Here is a 21,005-nt window from a genome sequence, read left to right as displayed (position 1 = left end):
CAACGCAGCCAAAAATAAAAATATATTAATTAATTAATTAATTAATTTTTTAAAAAAGAAAGAAAGTGAGGCTTGATTTAAAAAAAAAAAAAGAAGTAAATTGCAAACAGAAAACCAGTGGTGTAATACAAGTTAACTCACTTTTCCTTTTTCCTTCAATTTCTCCTCACTAAGTTTAATTGTATTTCTTAAAATTGTTGATTAATTTTATAGGGTGTAATATGAGATATCAAAGTTTTCTGAGAGGTAAAACATAATGCTTACTTTGCTCATCCATTTCTTATGATGGGCTACAAGTCCTTTTTTAATAAAGCTTTACTTTTTATTTTTTTAATTAATTTTTGTTGGAGTATAGTTGATTTACAATGTTGTGTTAGTTTCTGCTGTACAGCAAAGTGAATCAGTTATACATATATCCACTCTTTTTCAGATTCTGTTCCCATATAGGTCATTACAGAATATTGAGTAGAGTTCCCTGTGCTGTATGGTAGGTTCTTATTAGTTATCTATTTTATATATAGTAGTGTGTACATGTCAATCCCAGTCTCCCAATTTATACACACCCCCCCCCCGCATAAAGCTTTAAATTTCTTTTGGTTCACTTCTTGAAAGATAAGGGGACAACTGTTGAGGTCTTGTTAGATTTGAAGGCAGGTATTAAATTACACCTCTGTTTCTTCTTTTGCCAAATCAGCTTTAATTCCAAGAAAGTGAAAGGCAACACAAGCGAAGAAATTATCCAGCTTTACTAATCGATCTTTCATTGTTGCTAGTATTGTAATGACAGCTCCAACTAAAGTCGTAGGCATTTTAAAATGATGTGTAGAATAATGGAAAAGTTTCCTCACTAACCATGTGGATAGTTCATAAATGCCTTGAGGGTAGCTTTTCATTATTCAGTTAGAATTGATGGGGAACTCAGAAACTTCTTTTTTTTTTTTTTTTTTTTTTGCGGTACACGGGCCTCTCACTGCTGTGGCCTCTCCCGTTGCGGAGCACAGGCTCCAGACGCACAGGCTCCAGACGCGCAGGCTCAGCGGCCATGGCTCACGGGCCCAGCCGCTCCGCGGCATGTGGGATCTTCTCAGACCGGGGCACGAACCCGTGTCCCCTGCATTGGCAGGCGGACTCTCAACCACTGCGCCACCAGGGAAGCCCCAGAAACTTCTTTATGTTGTGGTGACTCCGTTTAGTATTTTGGAAAGATATAAGAAAGAAATGAGAAAAAGTGTGCTTCAGAGAGCCTGCACCTGAATAAAACCACCTATTGTTCACTTTAAAAATTCAGTATGCAGGCTCACTCTCCTTGGTGCTGGAAACAGAAATGAACAAGGCAAGCCCTTTCCACAAAGCCTCAGTCTGCTGAGGGGAGAAAGACATAAGTAAATCAGCATGATATGTTGCAAAAAGGGCTTGGGAAACACAGATGAGAAAAAAGCTGTGCCTGGAGGAATGCTGGTGAGGGGCAGGCTGCTGAGAAGCAGCAGAATTGGGCTTGAAGGAGGAGTGGGAGGTGCTGGTGGTCCAGAATAGGCAGTAACAGGGAGGTAGGGAAGATGATTGCATCTAGGCTGAGAGCAGGTGTGAGAAGTAGAAGCAAGAGGGTAGCTGCCGTGTTTAGGGGTTTTCTGGTCTCATAATAGAGGCCAGAAGGGCTAGTGAAATGAGTGTGGGAGTAGAAGGATAGGCTTAAAAAGAAAAGGTAAGCTAAGGATAAATTACAATGGGTTTGTGTGCCTAAGCTGTACTTTTTCCCCTGAAAACAATGGAGACTTTTTTTAAAAGATTTTTTTAAAGTCTGAATAAAAATTAATAATCCTTATAGAAAATCAAGAAAATGCAGCAAAGAGTAGAGAATACAAAATCACTCATAGTTCTACCACCCAGAGAAAAATGCTTTGATATCTAACATTCCAGCTTGTTTTTCTCAGCTGATATTTAAAAAAAATATATGTCAGTAGCATAATGTATGGTCATTCTGCATCCTGTTTTGTAGGATTAAACATAGGTATTTTCCCATGTTATTTCAAACTTTCCATAAGCCTAATACTATCTGGCCTAAGAGGCATTTAATTAAAGCATGGAAGTGACATGATTATACATCTGTGGGTTTTAGAAAAATGACTCAGATGAAAGGAAAAACAGATGGAGCAGGGAACATGGTTAGTAAGCAACTGTTGTAGTCCAGGTGTGAAAGGAAGAGGTCCTGGACGAAGCAGAGGGTTAGGACAAGGGAGAGAGATTGCTGAGAACTGCGTGGCTGGATGTAGAGAATGAGTCATGTTCAACTCCGAGCTTGGATGAAGAGGCAGACGGTGTACCATTTACTGAACTACAAGAGAATAGAAAGAACAACATATTTGGGGGGCAAAAAAATTAATTGGATTTAGACATAATGAATTTAAAGGACTTGTGGGATGTCCAGGTAAAGATACCTAAAACAAAAATGGAATATTCTGGAGACATTATGGGTTATTGGTTAAGGATGAAAGCTTTAGAATTAAGAGATGAGTTCCAATCCCAGCCCCATTACTTCCCAGCTATGTGATCTCAGACACTGCACTTTAGTATAACTCTGCAGGCCTTGGTTGAGATGACAGACAAGAAGGAAAGTGATTGTGTTTGGAATGAGGGGCGGGAGTAGAGTTGCTGATTAGGTTACTTTTATGCTACTCAGTTTATGGTACCTGCAAGACATCCATTTGGAGATATTAATTAGGCAGATGAAATACGGATCTGGAGCTCAGGAAAGAGGGTAGGAATGTAAAAGGATGTACATAAGCATGTGATTAATATTGCCAAAATAGAATGTATAGGAACCAGAAGGCGGCCAAGAACTGAGCCCTAGAGAGCACAAACATAATCGAAAGGGGAACATAGAGATTTGTCTGAGAGGGGAAAGAAGAAGAGAGAGCAGTGTCATGAGAACCACTGGGGTTGAGAGGGTGGGAGACGGTGGGGGGGTGGTATTGGTGAGCTTGTGAGGATGGTCATCATTTAGAATGTGGAACTAGAAGTTAACCTGGAGACCTAGGCCTTTACTGGCACATTATAGCTAAGTAGCTCAGTAAACCTGGGTATTCAGATTAAATACAGTGAATCTATATTGCACATATACTGTGTTCAAGTCACTGCAGTAAATTCAAAGAGGAAACTACCAGTTGAGAAGGAGGATTAAGATAAATAAATGACCATTACTTAAGATATCATGGGGTAAAGGGGAAAGGAGAGCTCAAAGATAAAGCCAAGGTTTGGAGCATGGCTGAGAGGATGAATTACCTGTTGTTAGCAGAAATGGAGAACTCAGGCAGAGTCTGGAAAGTCAGGTGCCTGGAGGTCACAGGGTACACAAAGATTCAGTATGGGTGTGAGAGAAAAGGAAAGGTCAGATCTTGAAAACACAGTGGTTGTTGTATGTAGCGTAAAAAAAAAACTAAAACAAAACAGAGTGATACAGCATAACCTGGTGGTCAGGAAGATAGGCTCAAGAGCCAGACTCTCTCTGTTTGAATCCCAGCTCAGCTACTTACCAGCTATGTGGCCTTGAGCAGGTCACTTAAACATCTCTGTATCTCAGTTTCCTCATCTGTAAAATGGAGGTAATATTACCTACCTCATAACATTTTTACAAGGCATAGATCATTAAATAGTTGTAAAGTACATAGAACAGTGCCTTGAAACAATGTGAGCTGTTTGTTAAATAAAACATAAAATAAAAATCCTGTTTCCTCATTTGTAAATCTAGATGAATAGATTCATCACCTGAGATGTCCCTTAATAGACCAAAATTCAACATAGCTTACCTGCTGAAGATCCCAGCCCCTCTCTCTCAGTTCTATTTTAAACTAAGGTGCTCCCTTACAGGATACACAGAGATAAGTTTGCATGCCTCATGCCATGTGAGGCACTCACTACTGTGTACAAAGTTTTCACTCTGGGGAATCATCACCAGAAATATTTATGTGACCTTATTACTTTGATATTCTGCCTAGGCTTCGGATAGTTTAATTCAGTTATTGATTGTGAGTATATATTACATTTTCTTGGTGTCTGATCTTTAATTTCTGCTAAACCCAAAGGACAGTTTAGTCTAATATATACTAAATTGGGTGTAAGAAGAGCAAAGTTCTTCTCTCTTTGCTGTCACTTCCTGTCTGATCTTGTGCAAGTAACCAAACTGTCTCAGTGCAGGCTCTTTCTCCCTCCTCCCCACCCTCTCTTAAAAGGATGTAATTTAAACCTTCAGATTAAAAGCTCTCACTTGCCTCTTCTCCTCTTTCGAATTGGGTAAACAGTATAGGGGACATAGATTTGAAAAATATTGGTGCTGGTCACAATTAGGCTTGGATTTTGCTCCCAAAGCTTCCTGAAGGATCATGTTAAAGTACCAGACTGTTTATGCTTGTGACACTATATTATGCAGCAGGGAAAGGAATAATGCCTGCATGTCATAGTGGGCGTTCTCTTTTTCTTGTAATGTGAACCTGGTGATAAATTTCTTCCTGATTACAACTCTTCCCTGAGACCACGTGACCTTACTTATGGCATTATTGCATGATCTTAATAGAACACAAAATCTGTGTTTTGTTCCCTTAGCTTTTCATTTTCTTGTTCCCCAGATCCAGGGGGAGTTCTCTTAGTTAAAAGGTGGTAGCAGAGTACGAACTTTGTTTTCACAGACCTGCATTGAATCCTAGCTTAGTCACTTACTAGCTGTGTGACTTTGGGCAGGTTACCCAGCCTCACTAGGACACAGCTTCCTCGTCTATAAAATGAGGGGATAACGCTACCTGCTTCACGGGAGTATTAAGAGGGTTACATTAGATAATTCATGTGAAGAACGTAGAATAGTGCCAATAAATAGTGGGAGTTGCCCCTGTCACTCACTTATGATATAACTTCCCTTGATTACCTTGCTCTTCAGTATACTGAGAAAGAATACTGGAATGAAGGTGTCTAACACAAAATTAAAGATTTTAAGTTGTGTTTTGAGATGATAGACTAATTATGTGACATTTAAATATCATTGTGATCTAATTTTTAATTATCACCTGGAACCACACTGAAGATTTTGATGTCTGTAAATACATTAAAAGATGACATATCAAAATGTTGATGCATCTCATGAATTGTGGTACAAAATCAAGTGTTTATTTCCTAAGTTGACTCATCTTGCTATGAGAGAATGGACTTTAGGGAATGCAGGGACACATACCTATACAAAACCACATCTTCCTTCTGCATGGTAGAATACAGTTAACTGATGACAGATTTGGATAGAAATTCCGCACGAGCAAGAAACATCCATTCTGGTCCTATAAAACATGATAATTTATATAGATATTATTTTAAATATAACATATGGAATATGTTATAAATATACATATGGAAAAGGCTATAAGAACTTTTAGTAGTTTTGATTCAGTGTTTTTAGGGGAAAAACTTCCTGCTTAAAATGAAATCACATGAGAACATGTATTGAAGAGTTATAAAGCATAGTATCAATATCTGATTCCTTTTTAAACAGTTTAAGATTCTGCCCTTAAAGCATCTTTCAGGAAACAGTTACTCACTGGCATTTGTGAAATTCTTTTCAAAATATCTACTCCCCTGCTTGGGGTTTTGAGACATGTGCAGGGCGTATGGCACTAAGATTCTGAAGAGTGAATTGCTGGCTCCACACAAGCATTTTCTGCCTATCCAGTTAATGAACTCTGAGAGCTGCTCTTTGTCCTGGCTCCCGCCATATGGAAGAGTCATGCCAAAAGGTCTGAAAAGACCTGCAGGAGCTGGTGACATCTGCAAGGAAGGAGGCAGAACTGACACTGCAATGCTTCATGTGCCAGTGGGTACAGTGACTAATAACTAGGCTGACCCTAACCCAAGTGAAAATGGGGCAGATCTCTACGAAAAGATTCTCAGAGGTATAAAGGTACACAGTAATAGCCTAGGAATGCATTAAGCAGAGAGGAGCAGGGGAAAATAAATTGTACAGTCTATTAGTGTAAGAGGAGTGTATCTTACTTTCTCAGTTCTGATAGTTTAGGTATACTCTAGTGTATTTTTGTTTGAGGCAATACTCTGAGAATCAGCTTTCAATAGAGTATATATTTGCAGGTAAAAAAAGAAAGAAAACCAATCCCTTTATTTTATAGAGGAATATCAAAAGTAAGATACTTTTTAAATAGCATATTTATAATTATTTTGAAAAGTCAAGCCTGTGTATTCAGCTGCAAAAGAATCCAATGGGATTACTCATCAAATCAGTATTGTGTAACCATTATTGTTTTCCAAAGAATCACAAAAATAAATGACTTCTTAGTAAAGTGCTATTTTAAAAAATATCAGGCTACAGCCCCAATGTACCAGCAGCTTTAAAACTACTTTGTGCATTATTTAAGCATAAGTCTGATAGAGTAATTGACCCTGTACATTATAGGTAAGTTTCAGAAACTAAACTAATTTTTTAAAATTTGGAAGCCATCATATTGTTACATCAAATATGACTGAATTTTTTATACCTGATAATTATTACTAAATGCTAAAAAGTCTGCTTTAAATAAAATTTATGTTGGAAAAATAATCAGTATATAAATTAAAATGCACATTCCATTTTTAAGTGGATAGTTGTTATTTTGTTAGTCTGTTCACTTGTAGGCACTTAATACAATCTTGTTTTTTGTTGCAAAGAAGGGTGAGAATGAGAGCCAACTATTTACTGAAGAGTTACTCAAAAATCACATACTCTCTTATGTGAATAAAATCTGATTCATTTGGGTTCTGTGTGAACTTGGGCAAGTTTCCTGGCCTCTTTGAGCCTTGGATGTCTTTTATTAAGCTCTGGAATTTTGTTTTGTTGTGTGTGTATACTACCTATAAAATAGGAATAATAATGGCACCCATTTTATAGACTTGTTGTAAGGACCAGTCAATCTGTGTAAAATACTTTTAACAGTCTGGCATATAACAAGCAATGAGTGAATAATTGTTAGCTGTTCTTATTATGGTGATGCTATTATTGTTGTGATTAACCTAAAGAAAGGCTCCATGAGTCTGTGATGTCCTCACTTCCACCACAAAATCCCTAGTAACTTTTCACAAACCTTATATGTGAGTGATTAAACCATATGTCAGCAAGTTTACTTTGTGTTGACTTTGGCAAGGTCAGGGACCTAATGTTAGAAGACCATCTGTGTGGAAGAAATATAGCTTTTACTAATAACTGCTGGCATACCCTTGGATTTTGCAAAATATGACCAGGATACCCACAATTTGCCACGTTCAGCTAAAGTATAATTTGCGGTCAGCAAAAAGATTCTTTTTTTTAGAAGCTTCCTATTTAAGATCTCGTAGGATATGGAAGACCTCAGGGGTGACTTCATTGCATAGCAATAATAGACATTATGACTTGTTGTCTGATGAATTCTCTGACTTACAAAAGATGTATTATTTTATCATGGCACAAAATCTGCTGGATTGTTTTCTTTAAAGATATTAGCTAGAACTAGAATTAGAATATACAAAAGAGTATAGTGGGTCAAAAAGATATCTCCACTATTAGAATAAAATGAAGGGCTTGAAAAGAATGAACTACTAATAACAACTTGGATCTAGCTCAAATGCATTTTGATAAAGCAAGACTCAAAAGGCACATGCTGTGTGATTCCATTTACATGACACTCTGGAACAAGCCAGATCAACTATTACTAGGAGCTGGTGGTGGAAGAGGAGTGGGGTTGACTGCAGAGACCTAAGAAAAGTTTTGATAGAAATGTTCTGTATCTTGATTGTGGTGACATGATTGTAACCATTCATCAAAACTCCTAGAACTATTCACCAAAAGGGTGACTTTTACTAATTGTAAATTTCATCTCAGTAAATCTGGCTTAAAAAACCAAAACAAATGGCTGTAGTGTTGGTGCAGGTCAGTATTTCCTGTGAGTGTGTAGAACAGCATATCACTTTTTCTGAAATGTTGATGTAATTCTTATGTATTTACTTATTACACTTAATTACATCTTTGAAAGTCACATTTTTAGTTCATTAAGTATTTTACTTCTCTATAAATAGTGATTGTCTAAAAATTTCTTGAAAGTTTATCAGTTTCATGGAATATACTACATATGTTTCTTAGTATTTAAAGTTTTTTATATTAATCAGGATGCTACAAATAACACCAATATTACTCGACCTGGCTTAAACAATAAGGAAGTTTATTGGCTTCATCTCTGTGGTTATGGGATGGCTGCTTATAGCACTCAAGACTACATGTACCCTCATTTACGTGGAGCAGCAAAGAGAGATCTCTTTTTTCATGGTTCTTCCTTAAGAGTAGGGAGCCTCCTTTTCCAAAGCTGCCAGTGCATATTCCCTCGTGTCTCATTGGCCCCTGAACCTATCGCTGTATACTCCTGATTGTGACACCATTCAGGGCTACCCTTTTGATCTGTGGATAAGGTCAGTTTCCCCAAAGAAAGGGCTACATAGTAGTTAGGTAGACACACCTACCAAATCTGGATACCTTTAAGAGATAGCGGGGAAGGGATGCCAGGTAGGCAAGCAACAATGCTAGTACTTTACTCTGAGGTTAAGTTAAACCAAAACTTTGACTAATTATGAAATTTGACTACTACATAGTTGTTTCTTTTAAAATATTTATTTGGCTGCGCCGGGTCTTAGTTGTGGCACACGGGATCTTCGTTACTGCATGCGGGATCTTTTAGTTGCAGCATGTAGGCTCTTAATTGTGGCATGCGGGATCTAGTTCCCTAACCAGGGATCAAACCTGGGCCCTCTGCAATGAGATCGAGGAGTCTTAACCACTGGACCACCAGGGAAGTCCCGATTACTACATAGTTCTTATTTCAGTGTTTCTGAGACCACAAATTATTTAAAGGTATTATATTACTTTACCCTAAAGACTTCACATAAAAATACCTCAGTTCTGTAAGAAGCAACGTGGTAACTTACCACGTTAGAACCTATATTGCATATAAAGCATAAAATAGATGTCATATGTGTTTAACACAGTGAAGCATTTATACAACTTAATAGCATTTTATACATAGTTTAAAATGTAGCATTTACACAAATCAGACACTGGTTTAAAGTACACTTTGGTCTGCTTTGGTACTAAAGTTTTTACTAAACTCTTATTATATTTCGTAGTCTCCTATAATGAGAAAAGTATTTCAGTAAAGTAACTAGGTAGAAACAACTCTGGATGGTACGCAGAGTCTGGATTTTATCCTGTCAGTGAGAAGAGTTCTATTGAAGAATTTTGGGTTTTCCTATGGGAATTAACATTAGGTGAGCAGAGCAGAGTTTTTGTTTTGTTTTGTTTTTAAATTTTATTTATTTATTTATTTATTGGCTGCGTTGGGTCTTCGTTGCTGTGCGTAGACTTTCTCTAGTTGTGGCGAGCAGGGGCTACTCTTCCTTACGGAGCACAGGCTCTAGGCATGCTTGCTTCAGTAGTTGTGGCTTGGGGGCTCTAGAGCGCAGGCTCAGTAGTTGTGGTGCACAGGCTTAGTTGCTCCGCAGCACATGGGATCTTCCTGGACCAGGGATCGACCCTGTGTCCCCTGCATTGGCAGGTGGATTCTTAACCACTGCTGTGCCACCAGGGAAGTCCCCAGAGCAGAGTTTTAGAAAAATTCCTCATACGATAGTATTCAAGGTGGGTTAGAGCCAAAAAAAATAATGGAATCAGTTAATTGGGCAACTAACTATTGATTGGCCTGGGCTTGAGATAAGGTATGAGCAAAACAGGGTGGCAGTCATGAGAGCTTAAAAGATGGATGCTAAAGACAAAATGCCATGAATAGGAGTTGGTGGCTGACTGGATTTTGTGGTAGGGAACTAAGCTTAAAGTAATTTAAGTCAGCTAACTGGAAAGGGATGGAACCATTGCTAGGATGGTAAGGTTGGAGGGTGGTGGTAGAATGGAGATTTTACAGAAATGATGAGTTTGGTCTTAGATTGACAACATGTCAGAGTGGTAATAAATGTCCAGCAATAGTTAGTCATGTGAGACTGCTTCTCCTTCATTCATTCAGTGATATTTTATTGAGTGCCAGTGTTTTATTGAAGCACTGCGGTAGATACAAGAGATGGAGCAGTTAACAACGAAAAAATGTTCCTGTCCTCATGGCACTAGCAAGGTTATACAAAGATATTTAAGAGTTAAGTAAATATAAACTGAAGAAATATTAAAGTCTAGATTTAATTAAAAGTAATATAGATAGAGGGAGGTGGGTGCGAGCATAGGTGAAAGATTAACAATGAGTTGATGTTGGATCTTGGTGATGGACACATGGGGGTTTGTTTTACTATTTTCTTTACTTCTATATATGATTGAAATTTTCCATAATAAAAACAGTTTTTTTAAGGTAAAAAGTTCTGTGCATAGAGCTAATAATTAAACAAGATCTTTGAGAGAGTGATAAAAACATGTCCAAAGAGTAGCCTGAGAGAGGTAGGGGGAAAATGAGGAAAGTATAGTGTCTGGGAAGTAAAAAAGATAAAAGAAGTTTCAAAGAAAAGGTGGAAGATAGTGTTAATCGATACAGAGATCAAAGAAGTTACCATAGATTAAATCTAGTTGTTTTCTAATTTTGTTCATTTCTGGTTGGATGTTCCTTGATGACTGAAAGGAATTGGGTACCTGAGAAGCTTAGGAAAACTTTTGATGAAACCATTTTTTTAAATCAGTTTTTTAAAAGTTTTATTTATTTGCTTGATTTTGGCTGCATTGGGTCTTCATTGCTACAAGTGGGCTTTCTCTAGTTGCTGTGAGTGAGGGCTACTCTTCATTGCGGTGCCCGGGCTTCTCATTGTGGTGGCTTCTCTTGTTGCAGAGCACAGGCTCTAGGTGCACGGGCTTCAGTAGTTGTGGCTCGCGGGCTCTAGAGAGCAGGCTCAGTAGTTGTGGCACACGGGCTTAGTTGCTCTGCGGCATGTGAGATCTTCCCGGACCAGGGCTAGAACCCGTGTCCCCTGCACGGGCAGGCGGATTCTTAACCACTGCGCCACCAGGGAAGTCCTTGATGAAACCATTTGATAATATTTATTACCTGAGAAATACTGTATAAGCTTTATTTCCTGATATGTGAATATCTGTTCTGTTTTCAGGAGACTAATGAGCAAAAACTTCACAAAATTGCCAATGAACTTTTGCTTACAGAAAGAGCTTATGTCAGCCGACTTGACCTCTTAGATCAGGTAATATTTTCCCTTTCAGTATTTTATTTTTTGGCATTATACATCATTTTAACTTAGTAATTTAAGTGTTTTAGAAACTGCAAGAAGGACCTAGCCATTTTTGGCAAGTGAAAGCTACTTCCTCAAGGAGATCTCTAACATTTTCAGCTCTATCAGTGAATTCATTAGGTATAAAGTTTTCATAATTCATAAAAAACAGATTGAAGGACTCTCTGTAGGAGTCGCAAAATGCATTTATCTGTGTCTTTCAATCCTAAACACTACTCTGTTTCTTGCCCACTTATTGTGATCCTGAAGGCCGTGTTAGTAAATAGGAGATTCTGATGCTGGCATGAATACATCACTGAGTCTTGTCTCACTTGCTGTTGTAAATGATCTGAATTCCTGCAGTCATAGGGCCAGAAGGAATTTTGAGAGTTCGCTTGTTCGGCCTTGCATAAAACGTTCAAAACAGTGCCAGGTGTAAATATTTGTTGAATATGTGAAAAACATTTTGTACTTTCATCATGGTAGATGCTTGTGAATCATCTCAAATATACATTTGCAAAGAAAGTTTTAAAATGCATCATTAAGAATAACTGTTAAACACGATGGCCTCTTAATCCTGTTTCAGTGATAAAAGATCAAGATAATTGGTAGATTGTCTGCTGATACAGACTCCTCTTATTAAAAGATAAAGTTGCCAACTTTGAGTAAATTAGTTGCAAGAAGATGTCCCGCTACTGCAGTTGGAAAAATGGAACTTCGTGGGAGCAGGCCATCCTGGGCACACCTTTTTATCAGTTCCTAGAGCAGACTACATGCCTGTTAGGGTGAGCCTTAAGGGTCCGGATTAAGACTTGTGTTCTCTGAGATAATGTGTTTGTGACTCAAATACTCACTTTCCAAATAATTTCGCCATAAGTCAATCAATTCATGTTGGTTTGTGCCTTTGAAACAATGTTTCTCCTCATGGTGATTACAGACCTGAAACTTTTAGGTATTCCCATAGTAGAAATGTGTTTTTTCCACTTACCAAGGTGCACTTTTTTTTTTTCTTTCTTTTTTTTTCCATCCATATTATCTTGTCAGCTACTGTTGCTGACCTTTTAGAATTTAATCATAATTACTAAAATATCCTATTGGAGTCTCTAAGGACATAATTTGGTATTCTTTTTGCCTCTCAAGAAAATGCAATGGAGGTGAATTTAGAAAATAAACAACCATCTGGACATTATGAAAGAACAGACCTCCTTCTGCCTACATTTAACAGAATGGCAATTAAGAGGTATAGTAGCCCTACTAGAGTAGAGCTAAGACTGCAAAATTTTTTTTACTGTCTTTAAGATCCCTGTTATTATGTACAAGAGAAGATCTTTTTATCCTCATTTCTGAGTTTTAAGTTACCATGCATTATTATTTACTAAAGCAGGAAAACATGTGAGAACTGAAATACTCTTTTGTTCATGCATTGACCATGTATTTTTTAAGCACCTTTTCTACTGTGAGAAGTAAATCACAATGTTCTCCCTCCCCAAGGAGTGTACAGTTTTAATAGGGAAAATGAGATACATGCCAACAAATTATAATAAAGGACAATATGTAATATGTGCCATAGAAGTCACTCAAAATATAAAGAGGAGTGGAAAATACCACAGTTATTATGCATCTGTATAGTTTTCCATCTTTTAACTCTACCTATGGATAGGAAGGGTAAATCCTGTTACCCTCAACTGGAAATTCTCTGGAACAGAAAAGATTAACATCCCACAGATAGAGGCATAGCCTAGGTTAGAGTCAAAGCTTCCTAATTCTAATTCCTGGTTCTTCTTAAAGCATATACTCACTCCTACATTTCAAAAATGATTGATTTCTTGAATCACAAACTTTTCCATTTATTCAACAAAAAGTTACTAAGAGCCCACTATGTGCCTTAGCACAGTGCTAGATGGTTAACCAATAACTTTGAAGTAATGTTTGCATTAATTCTCTTATTCAGGTATTTTATTGCAAACTACTGGAAGAAGCAAATCGAGGCTCGTTTCCAGCAGAGATGGTGAATAAAATCTTTTCTAATATTTCATCAATAAATGCCTTCCATAGTAAATTCCTATTGCCAGAGCTGGAGAAAAGAATGCAAGAATGGTAAGAGGCATAGATAGCAAATAATATATCTAAGGCAGTCATACTAGAAGCTGTGTTATTCAGCTGTTAACTTGAAATAATAATGCTACACAGAGCTGTAAACAAACATTTACGCAAAGTGTTTATGTTAAAGATCACTGAAAGACCTTGTGGTACATTTTTGTCTTTAGTTGAAAAAGGTTTCATCTCTCCTTTCCAAGCTATAGTTTGATTAGTGGAGACAAGATATTAAGGATAATCTGGAGCTTCAAGATTTCCAAGAGTAAAGCATCTCTCTTTACTGTGTTATTCCTAAACTCCCTGTAAAAAGGGTCTTTTTCGCTTTCTCTCAATCTCACAGCAAAGTGGATCTGACAAAGCGCAGGGTACGTGTAGAAAGTGATTTCTTCATTTGGAGTCCTGTTAATTCACTCATTCTATAAGAAATCTTAACAACTTGTTTCTATGTTTTATACAGGGAAACTACCCCTAGAATTGGTGACATCCTTCAGAAATTGGCCCCATTCCTTAAGATGTATGGAGAATATGTGAAGGGATTTGATAACGCAATGGAATTGGTTAAAAACATGACAGAGCGTATTCCCCAGTTCAAATCAATAATTGAAGAAATTCAGGTAATAGGACTCTTGTTCAAGGCTATAATTACTTTTTCTGTACAAATCATAAGGTCTTCTAGATCTAAAATTTAGATTGAGAGATTTGAGACACCTGGCCAAATTCCATTCTGGTCTGAATTATGCAGAAATCATCTCTGCAAAGTTAAAATATTTATTGAGCACGTGCAATACACTGAACAGTGAATTCTCCATTTGCTTTTGAGGCAGGGAAAGTCTGGCTTTATCAGGGTCCACATTAATTTACAAAATAAGTTCCCATTCAGCTCTGTGTCTCTCTTGCTTGCTTTCAGAGGTTGAGATGTTGGAATGACTATAAATGAATATAAAGAATGATTGCTATAAACCCTGACATTTTAGAAACATAATTACAGTTGATCCTTGAACAACGTAAGGGTTATGGGTGCTGATCCCCTGTGTGTTTGAAAATCCCAGTATAACTTTACTGTCAGCCCTCCATATCTGTGGTTATGACTCATGGATTCAACCAACCATGGATTAGTACTGTAGTACGCGTTTACTGGAAAAAAAATGTGCATATAAGTTGACCTGTGCAGTTCAAACCCATGTTCAAGGATCAACTGTATTCTGTTTTATTTCATTTTGGGGTGTTTTTTTGGTCATTTTATATATGTGTCCTGACTTTTAAAATTTCATCAAACCTGGATAATACATTTTAATAATATCATAGTAATTTCTGTTTGATTCTCTAGTCAAAACTTTTAATCATTTCTTCTTTGCTGAAGTTTAAATATTGAAAAGGAATTCTTTAGATCACATAAGGTTATTTGGGTGGGAATTCTTTTTTTTTTTTTTAAGATGTTGGGGGTAGGAGTTTATTAATTTATTTTTGCTGTGTTGGGTCTTCGTTTCTGTGCGAGGGCTTTCTCTAGTTGTGGCAAGCAGGGGCCACTCTTCATCGCGGTGCGCGGGCCTCTCACTATCGTGGCCTCTCTTGTTGCGGAGCACAGGCTCCAGATGCGCAGGCTCAGTAGTTGTGGCTCACGGGCCTAGTTGCTCCGTGGCATGTAGGATCTTCCCGGACCAAGGCTTGAACCAGTGTCCCCTGCATTAGCAGGCAGATTCTCAACCACTGCGCCACCAGGGAAGCCCCTAGGTGGGGATTCTTTTGCTCCTTGACTTCTTTTGTGTTACATAAATATATATATATTTATTTTTTACAAATTTATTTATTCATTTTTGGCTGCATTGGGTCTTCTTTGCTGTGCGCAGGCTTTCTCTAGTTGCAGTGAGTGGGGGCAACTCTTCGTTGAGGTGCGTGGGCTTCTCATCGTGGTGACTTCTACTGTTGCAGAGCATGGACTCCAGGAGCACAGGCTTCAGTAGTTGTGGCTCGTGGGCTCTAGAGTGCCGGCTCAGCAGTTGTGGCACCAGGCCCAGCTGCTCCATGGCATGTGGGATCTTCCTGCACCAGGGCTCAAACCTGTGTCCCCTGCATTGGCAGGCAGACTCCCAACCACTGTGCCACCAGGGAAGCCCCTATGTTACATAAATATTTTTATATGTTTTTTAAACTCATTAATATAGTGATGTGATTACTGTTTTGTACAATTTTATGTCTTTTAAAGAAGTTAAGAGAATATTAAAAAATATCTATACGCAGATCAATGTGATGCTGACATCAACAAAAGAAAAGACAAAAACCACATGATCATCTCAATAGATGCAGAAAAAGCATTTGATAAAATGCAACATCCATTCATGATAAAAACTCTTACCAAAATGGGTATTGAAGGAACATATCTCAACATAATAAAAACTATTTATGAAATACCCACAGCCAGCATAACACTCAATGGTGAATAGCTTGAAAGCCTTCCCACTAAAATCTGGAGCAAGACAATGATGCCCATTCTCACCACTTCTATTCAACATAGTATTTGGAAGTCCTAGCCACAGCAATCAGGCAAGAAAAAAGAAATAAAAGGTATCCAAATTGGAAGAGAAGTGGTACAATTGTCATTATATGCAGATGACATGATAACTGTATATAGAAAACCCTTAAAGACTCCGCACAGAAACTACTAGAAACTGATAAATGAATTCAGCAACATAGCAGGATACAAGATTAACATACATAAATCTGTTGCATTTCTTTACACTAACAATGAAATATCAAGAAGGGAAAGTAAAAAAATAATTCCTTTTAAAATTGCAGCCAAAAAAAAAAAAATACTTAGGAATAAAATCTGACAAAGGAGGTAAAAGACTTATATTCTGAGAATTATAAAACATTGATAAAGGAAATTGAAGATGGTTCAAAGAAATGGAAAACTATCCCATGCTCTTGGATTGGAAGAATTAATATTGTTAAAACAGCCATACTACCAGAAGTAATCTACAGGTTTAATACAATCCCTATCAAAATACCCATGACATTTTTTACAGAGCTAAAACAAATAATCCTAAAATTTATATGGAACCATAAAAGACCCAGAATTGCCAAAGCAATCCTGAGGAAAAAGAACAAAGCTGGGGGCATAACCCTCCGAGACTTCAGACAATACTATAAAGCCACAATAATCAAAACACTGTGATATTGGTATAAAAACAGACATGTGGATCAGTGGAACAGAATAGAGAGCCCAGAAATAAACCCACACACCTATGGTCAGTTAATCTTCGACAAAGGAGACAAAAATATACAATGGAGAAAAAACAGTCTCTTCAGCAATTGGTGTTGGGAAACCTGAACAGCTGCATGTAAATCAATGAAGTTAGAACATACCCTCCCACCATACACAAAAATAAATTCAAAATGGCTTAAAGACTTAAATATAAGACATGACACCATAAAACTCCTAGAAGAGAATATAGCAAAACATTGTCTGACAGAAATTGTACCAATGTTTTCCTAGGTCAGTCTCCTGAGGCAATAAAAATAAAAGCAAAAATAAACAAATGGAACCTAGTCAAACTTATAAGCTTTTGCACAGCAAAGGAAACTGTAAGCAAAACGAAGAGACAGCCTATGGACTAGGAGAAAATATTTGCAAGTGGTACAACCAACAAGGGCTTAATTTCCAAAATATACAAATGGCTCATACAACTCATAACAAAAAAACAAACAACCCAGTCAAGAAATGGGCAGATGACCTAAATAGACATTTCTCCAAAGAAGACATACAGATGGCCAAAAGGCACATAAAAATATGATCAACATCACTAATTATTAGAGAAATGCACGTCAAAATTACAGTGAGGTATCATCTCACACCAGTCAGAATGGCCATCATTTAAAAGTCTACAAATAAATGCTGGAGAGGATGTGGAAAAAAGGGAACCCTCCAACACTGTTGGTGGGAATGTAAATTGGTGCAGCCACTATGGAGAATAGTATGGAGGTTCCTTTAAAAACTTAGAGTAACCATATGATCCAGCAATCCCACTCCTGGACATATATCCAGAGAAAACTCTAATTCGAAAAGATATATGCACCCCAATGTTCATAGCAGCACTATTTACAATAGCCAAGACACGGAAGCAACTTAAATCTCCATCGACAGTTGAATGGATAAAGAGGATGTAGTATATATACACAGCGGAATACTACTCAGCCATAAAAGTGAATGAAATAATGTCATTTGTAGCAACATGGATGGACCTAGAGATTATCATACTAAGTGAAGTAAGTCAGAAAGAGAAAGACAAATACCATATGACATCACTTATATGTGGAATCTAAAATATGACTCAAATGAACTTATTTATGAAACAGAAACAGACTCAAAGACATAGAAAACAAGCTTATGGTTACCAAAGAGGAAAGAGGGGTGCGGGAGGGATAAATTAGGAGTTTGGGATTAGCAGATACAAACTACTATATGTAAAATAGATAAGCAGCAAGGTCCTACTGTATAGCACCAGGAAATATATTCAATATCCTGTGATAAACCATAATAGAAAAGAATATGGACAGAGAATATATATGTGTAACTGAATCACTTTGCTGTACACCAGAAACTAACACAACATTGTAAATCAACTATTCTTCAATTTGAAAAAAGAAAAATGTCTACAAATATTTTTGGGGGGGTGGTTTGCTATGCGTGGGCCTCTCACTGTTGTGGCCTCCCCCGGACGCGCAGGCTCAGCGGCCATGGCTCACGGGCCCAGCCGCTCCGCAGCATGTGGGATCTTCCCAGACCAGGGCATGAACCCGTGTCCCCTGCATCGGCAGGCGGACTCTCAACAACTGCGCCACCAGGGAAGCCCTACAAATATGTTTTTAACCCATATATTTACCATTTCTGGAATAAGTTCCTTTCAGCATGAAAATGATGTGTTTCTTGTGAGGCAGAGTGAATAGCAATGAATTTTCTTGGGCTTTGTTTATTTGGAAAATATTTTTTTCTTCACTATTGAATGATAGCATTGCTAGACACAGAATTCTTGGCTGATAGCTTTTTTCTTTCAGCAATTTGAATGTCGTTTCACTGTTTTCTGTCCTCCCTTGTGTCAGATGAGAAGTTAGCCCTTAATTGTATTGACAGTCCCCTGTATGTAATGAATCACTTTTCTCTTGCTGCTTTCAAAGTTTTCTCTTTGTTTTTGGCTTTTAGCAGTTTGAAAATGATGTGGATCTTTTTTATATTTATTCTGCTTGGAGTAGATTGAGCTTCTTGGTTGTGTAGATTTTTTTAAATCAGTCTGAGAAGTTTTCAGCCATTGTTTCTTTGAATTTCATATTTTCATTACCCACGTTTCTTTTTTTAATTAATTAATTAATTTTTGGCTGCGCTGGGTCTTCGTTGCTGTGCACAGGCTTTCTCCAGTTGTGGCGAGCGGGGGCTACTCTTCGTTGAGGTGCGCCGGCTTCTCATTGTGGTGGCTTCTCTTGTTGCGGAGCATGGACTCTAGGCACGCAGGCTTCAGTGCGTGGGCTCAGCAGTTGTGGCACACGGGCTTAGTTGCTCCACGGCATGTGGGGTCTTCCCGGACCAGGGCTTGAACCCGTGTCCCCTGCATTGGCAGGCGGATTCTTAACCACTGCTCCACCAAGGAAGTCCCATTATGCGAGTTTCTGAGACCTGTTCAATTTTCTTCCTTTTTTCTCTTTGTTCTTTACACTATATAATTTCAATTAATATTCCTTCAAGTTCATTGATTCTTCTGCCATCTTGTTTCTTCTGTGAGTCTCTGGGGTGAATTTTTCATTTCAGTTATTGTACTTTTCAACTCCAGAATTTTCATTTGGTTCTTTTTTATACTGTCTGAATCCTCCTTGAAAATTGCTATGTATGCATGTATTGTTGTTATACTTTTCATGTTCTTCAAATATGATTACCTTTATTTCTTTGAACATACATATAATAGCTATGTTGAAATCTTTGCTATATCCAATATCTAAGTTCACTCAGAGACAATTTTATTTGACTGCCTTTTTTCTTCAGTGTAGGTTAATACTTCACTGTTTATTTGAATATCTCTTTTTGTTTTTGCTGAATGTTGGACATTATTATTTATTTGTTTGTTTATTTTTTAATTTTTGGCTGCGTTGAGTCTGTTGCTGTGCATGGGCTTTCTCTAGTTGTGGCGAGCAGGAGCTACTCTTCGTTGAGGTGCGTGGGCTTCTCATTGTGCTGCCTTCTCTTGTTGTAGAGCACGGGCTCTAGGCGCGCGGGCTTCAGTAGTTGTGGTGCATGGGCTTAGTTGCTCCACGGCATGTGGGATCTTCCCGGACCGGGGCTCATACCCGTGTCCCCTGCATTGGCAGGCGGATTCTTAACCACTGCGCCACCAGGGAAGCCCTGGACATTTAGATAACCTATTTTGTGGGAACTCTAGATTTGTATTTTCCCTACTGAGAGTGGCTGCGGTTACTTTTGTTTTTTTGTTTGTTTATTAACTTGCTTAGACTAAATCTGTGAACTTTATCTCTCCTCTGGTATGCAGCCACTAATGTCTCTATTCAGTTTTTTGTTGAATGTTCTTGTGTTTGTATGTGATCTTGGCTTTATAGGGGTTGCCCCTCTATCTGTGTAGGTTAAAGATCAAACAGTTGTTAAACACAGGTGCTTAACTACCTAGATCCAGTTAGCTTCTCTCCTCTGCTGATGGCCCTATAATTGTGTGTGGAGGGGCACGCGCTTATTTAAAGATCGGGCCATTTCCAAAGTCCTTGTGGCCCTTTCCCATCTCCTATCTGTATCTTCTGTCTGCATCTCCACAACCTCAGAGTGGCCAGGAGGTTGCTGGGTTGGGCTCTCTTCTGTCTCTGCTGGTTATTCACACAGCCTCAGCCAAGGAAATGATTGTCTGACCACAACACAGCTTCAGGCTATTAAAGTCATTGGTCTTCCCCACTTGCCCACCTCAGAGACCATCACTTCCACTGACAGTGTTGCTGGGCATATGGTTCACCGCTGTAAATCAAATGAGCCCTCTTCAACTTCAGCAGAGAAACTGCCAGTCCTCACAGCCTGCCCCACCCTTGCAGAATCTTCACATTGACTGAGCTGGGAGAGGAAGAGGGGCAGCCTCAGGCCAGAATACCACAACTTCTTGCTGTTCTTACCCAAAGTTCAGCAGTTTTTAAAAGAAACACTTTTCAGATTGTTATGTGCCTTTGGTCAATTTCCAAAGTGCTGAAATGATTGCTGTTGTTGTTAAAATCAATTTTATCCAGCTTTAAAGCTGCTTTTTATTTTTTTTTAATTTTTATTGGAATATAGTTGCTTTACAACATTGTGTTAGTTTCTGCTGTGCAGCAAAGTGAATCAGCTATAGGTATACATATATCCCCTCTTTTTTGGATTTCCTTCCCGTTTAGGTCACCAAAGAGCATTGAGTAGAGTTCCCAGTGCTATAGTAGGTTCTCATTATAAAGTCGCTTTTTTTTTTGCGGTACACGGGCCTCTCACTGTTGCGGCCTCTCCCGTTGCGGAGCACAGGCTCCGGACGCGCAGGCTCAGCGGCCATGGCTCCCGGGACCAGCCGCTCCGCGGCATGTGGGATCTTCCCGCACCGGGGCAGGAACCCGTGTCCTCTGCATCGGCAGGCGGACTCTCAACCACTGCGCCA

General features: G+C 38.4%; 1 protein-coding gene across 7 annotated transcripts in view; it reads left to right on the top strand.

The window, feature by feature from the left end:
- Nucleotides 1–21,005, top strand: part of FGD4 (FYVE, RhoGEF and PH domain containing 4) — a 206,440-nt gene that overhangs the window by 148,545 nt on the left and 36,890 nt on the right. For 6 of the 7 annotated variants that reach the window (XM_027129273.1, XM_027129272.1, XM_027129275.1 and 3 more), the window contains 3 exons: nucleotides 11,134–11,223; nucleotides 13,202–13,347; nucleotides 13,805–13,961. In XM_027129273.1, the coding sequence (XP_026985074.1) occupies nucleotides 11,134–11,223; nucleotides 13,202–13,347; nucleotides 13,805–13,961 (393 nt within the window). Of the gene's footprint in view, nucleotides 1–11,133; nucleotides 11,224–11,977; nucleotides 12,036–13,201; nucleotides 13,348–13,804; nucleotides 13,962–21,005 lie in introns of those variants that run through there. The other variant, XM_027129278.1, reaches the window with a different exon arrangement.

The sequence above is a fragment of the Aethalodelphis obliquidens genome, unplaced genomic scaffold (assembly GCF_003676395.1).
Source record: "Aethalodelphis obliquidens isolate GAN/ISIS:26980383/991018 unplaced genomic scaffold, ASM367639v1 scaffold36, whole genome shotgun sequence".
NCBI lineage: Eukaryota > Metazoa > Chordata > Mammalia > Artiodactyla > Delphinidae > Aethalodelphis > Aethalodelphis obliquidens.
This window is presented reverse-complemented; position numbering and strand designations above follow the sequence as displayed.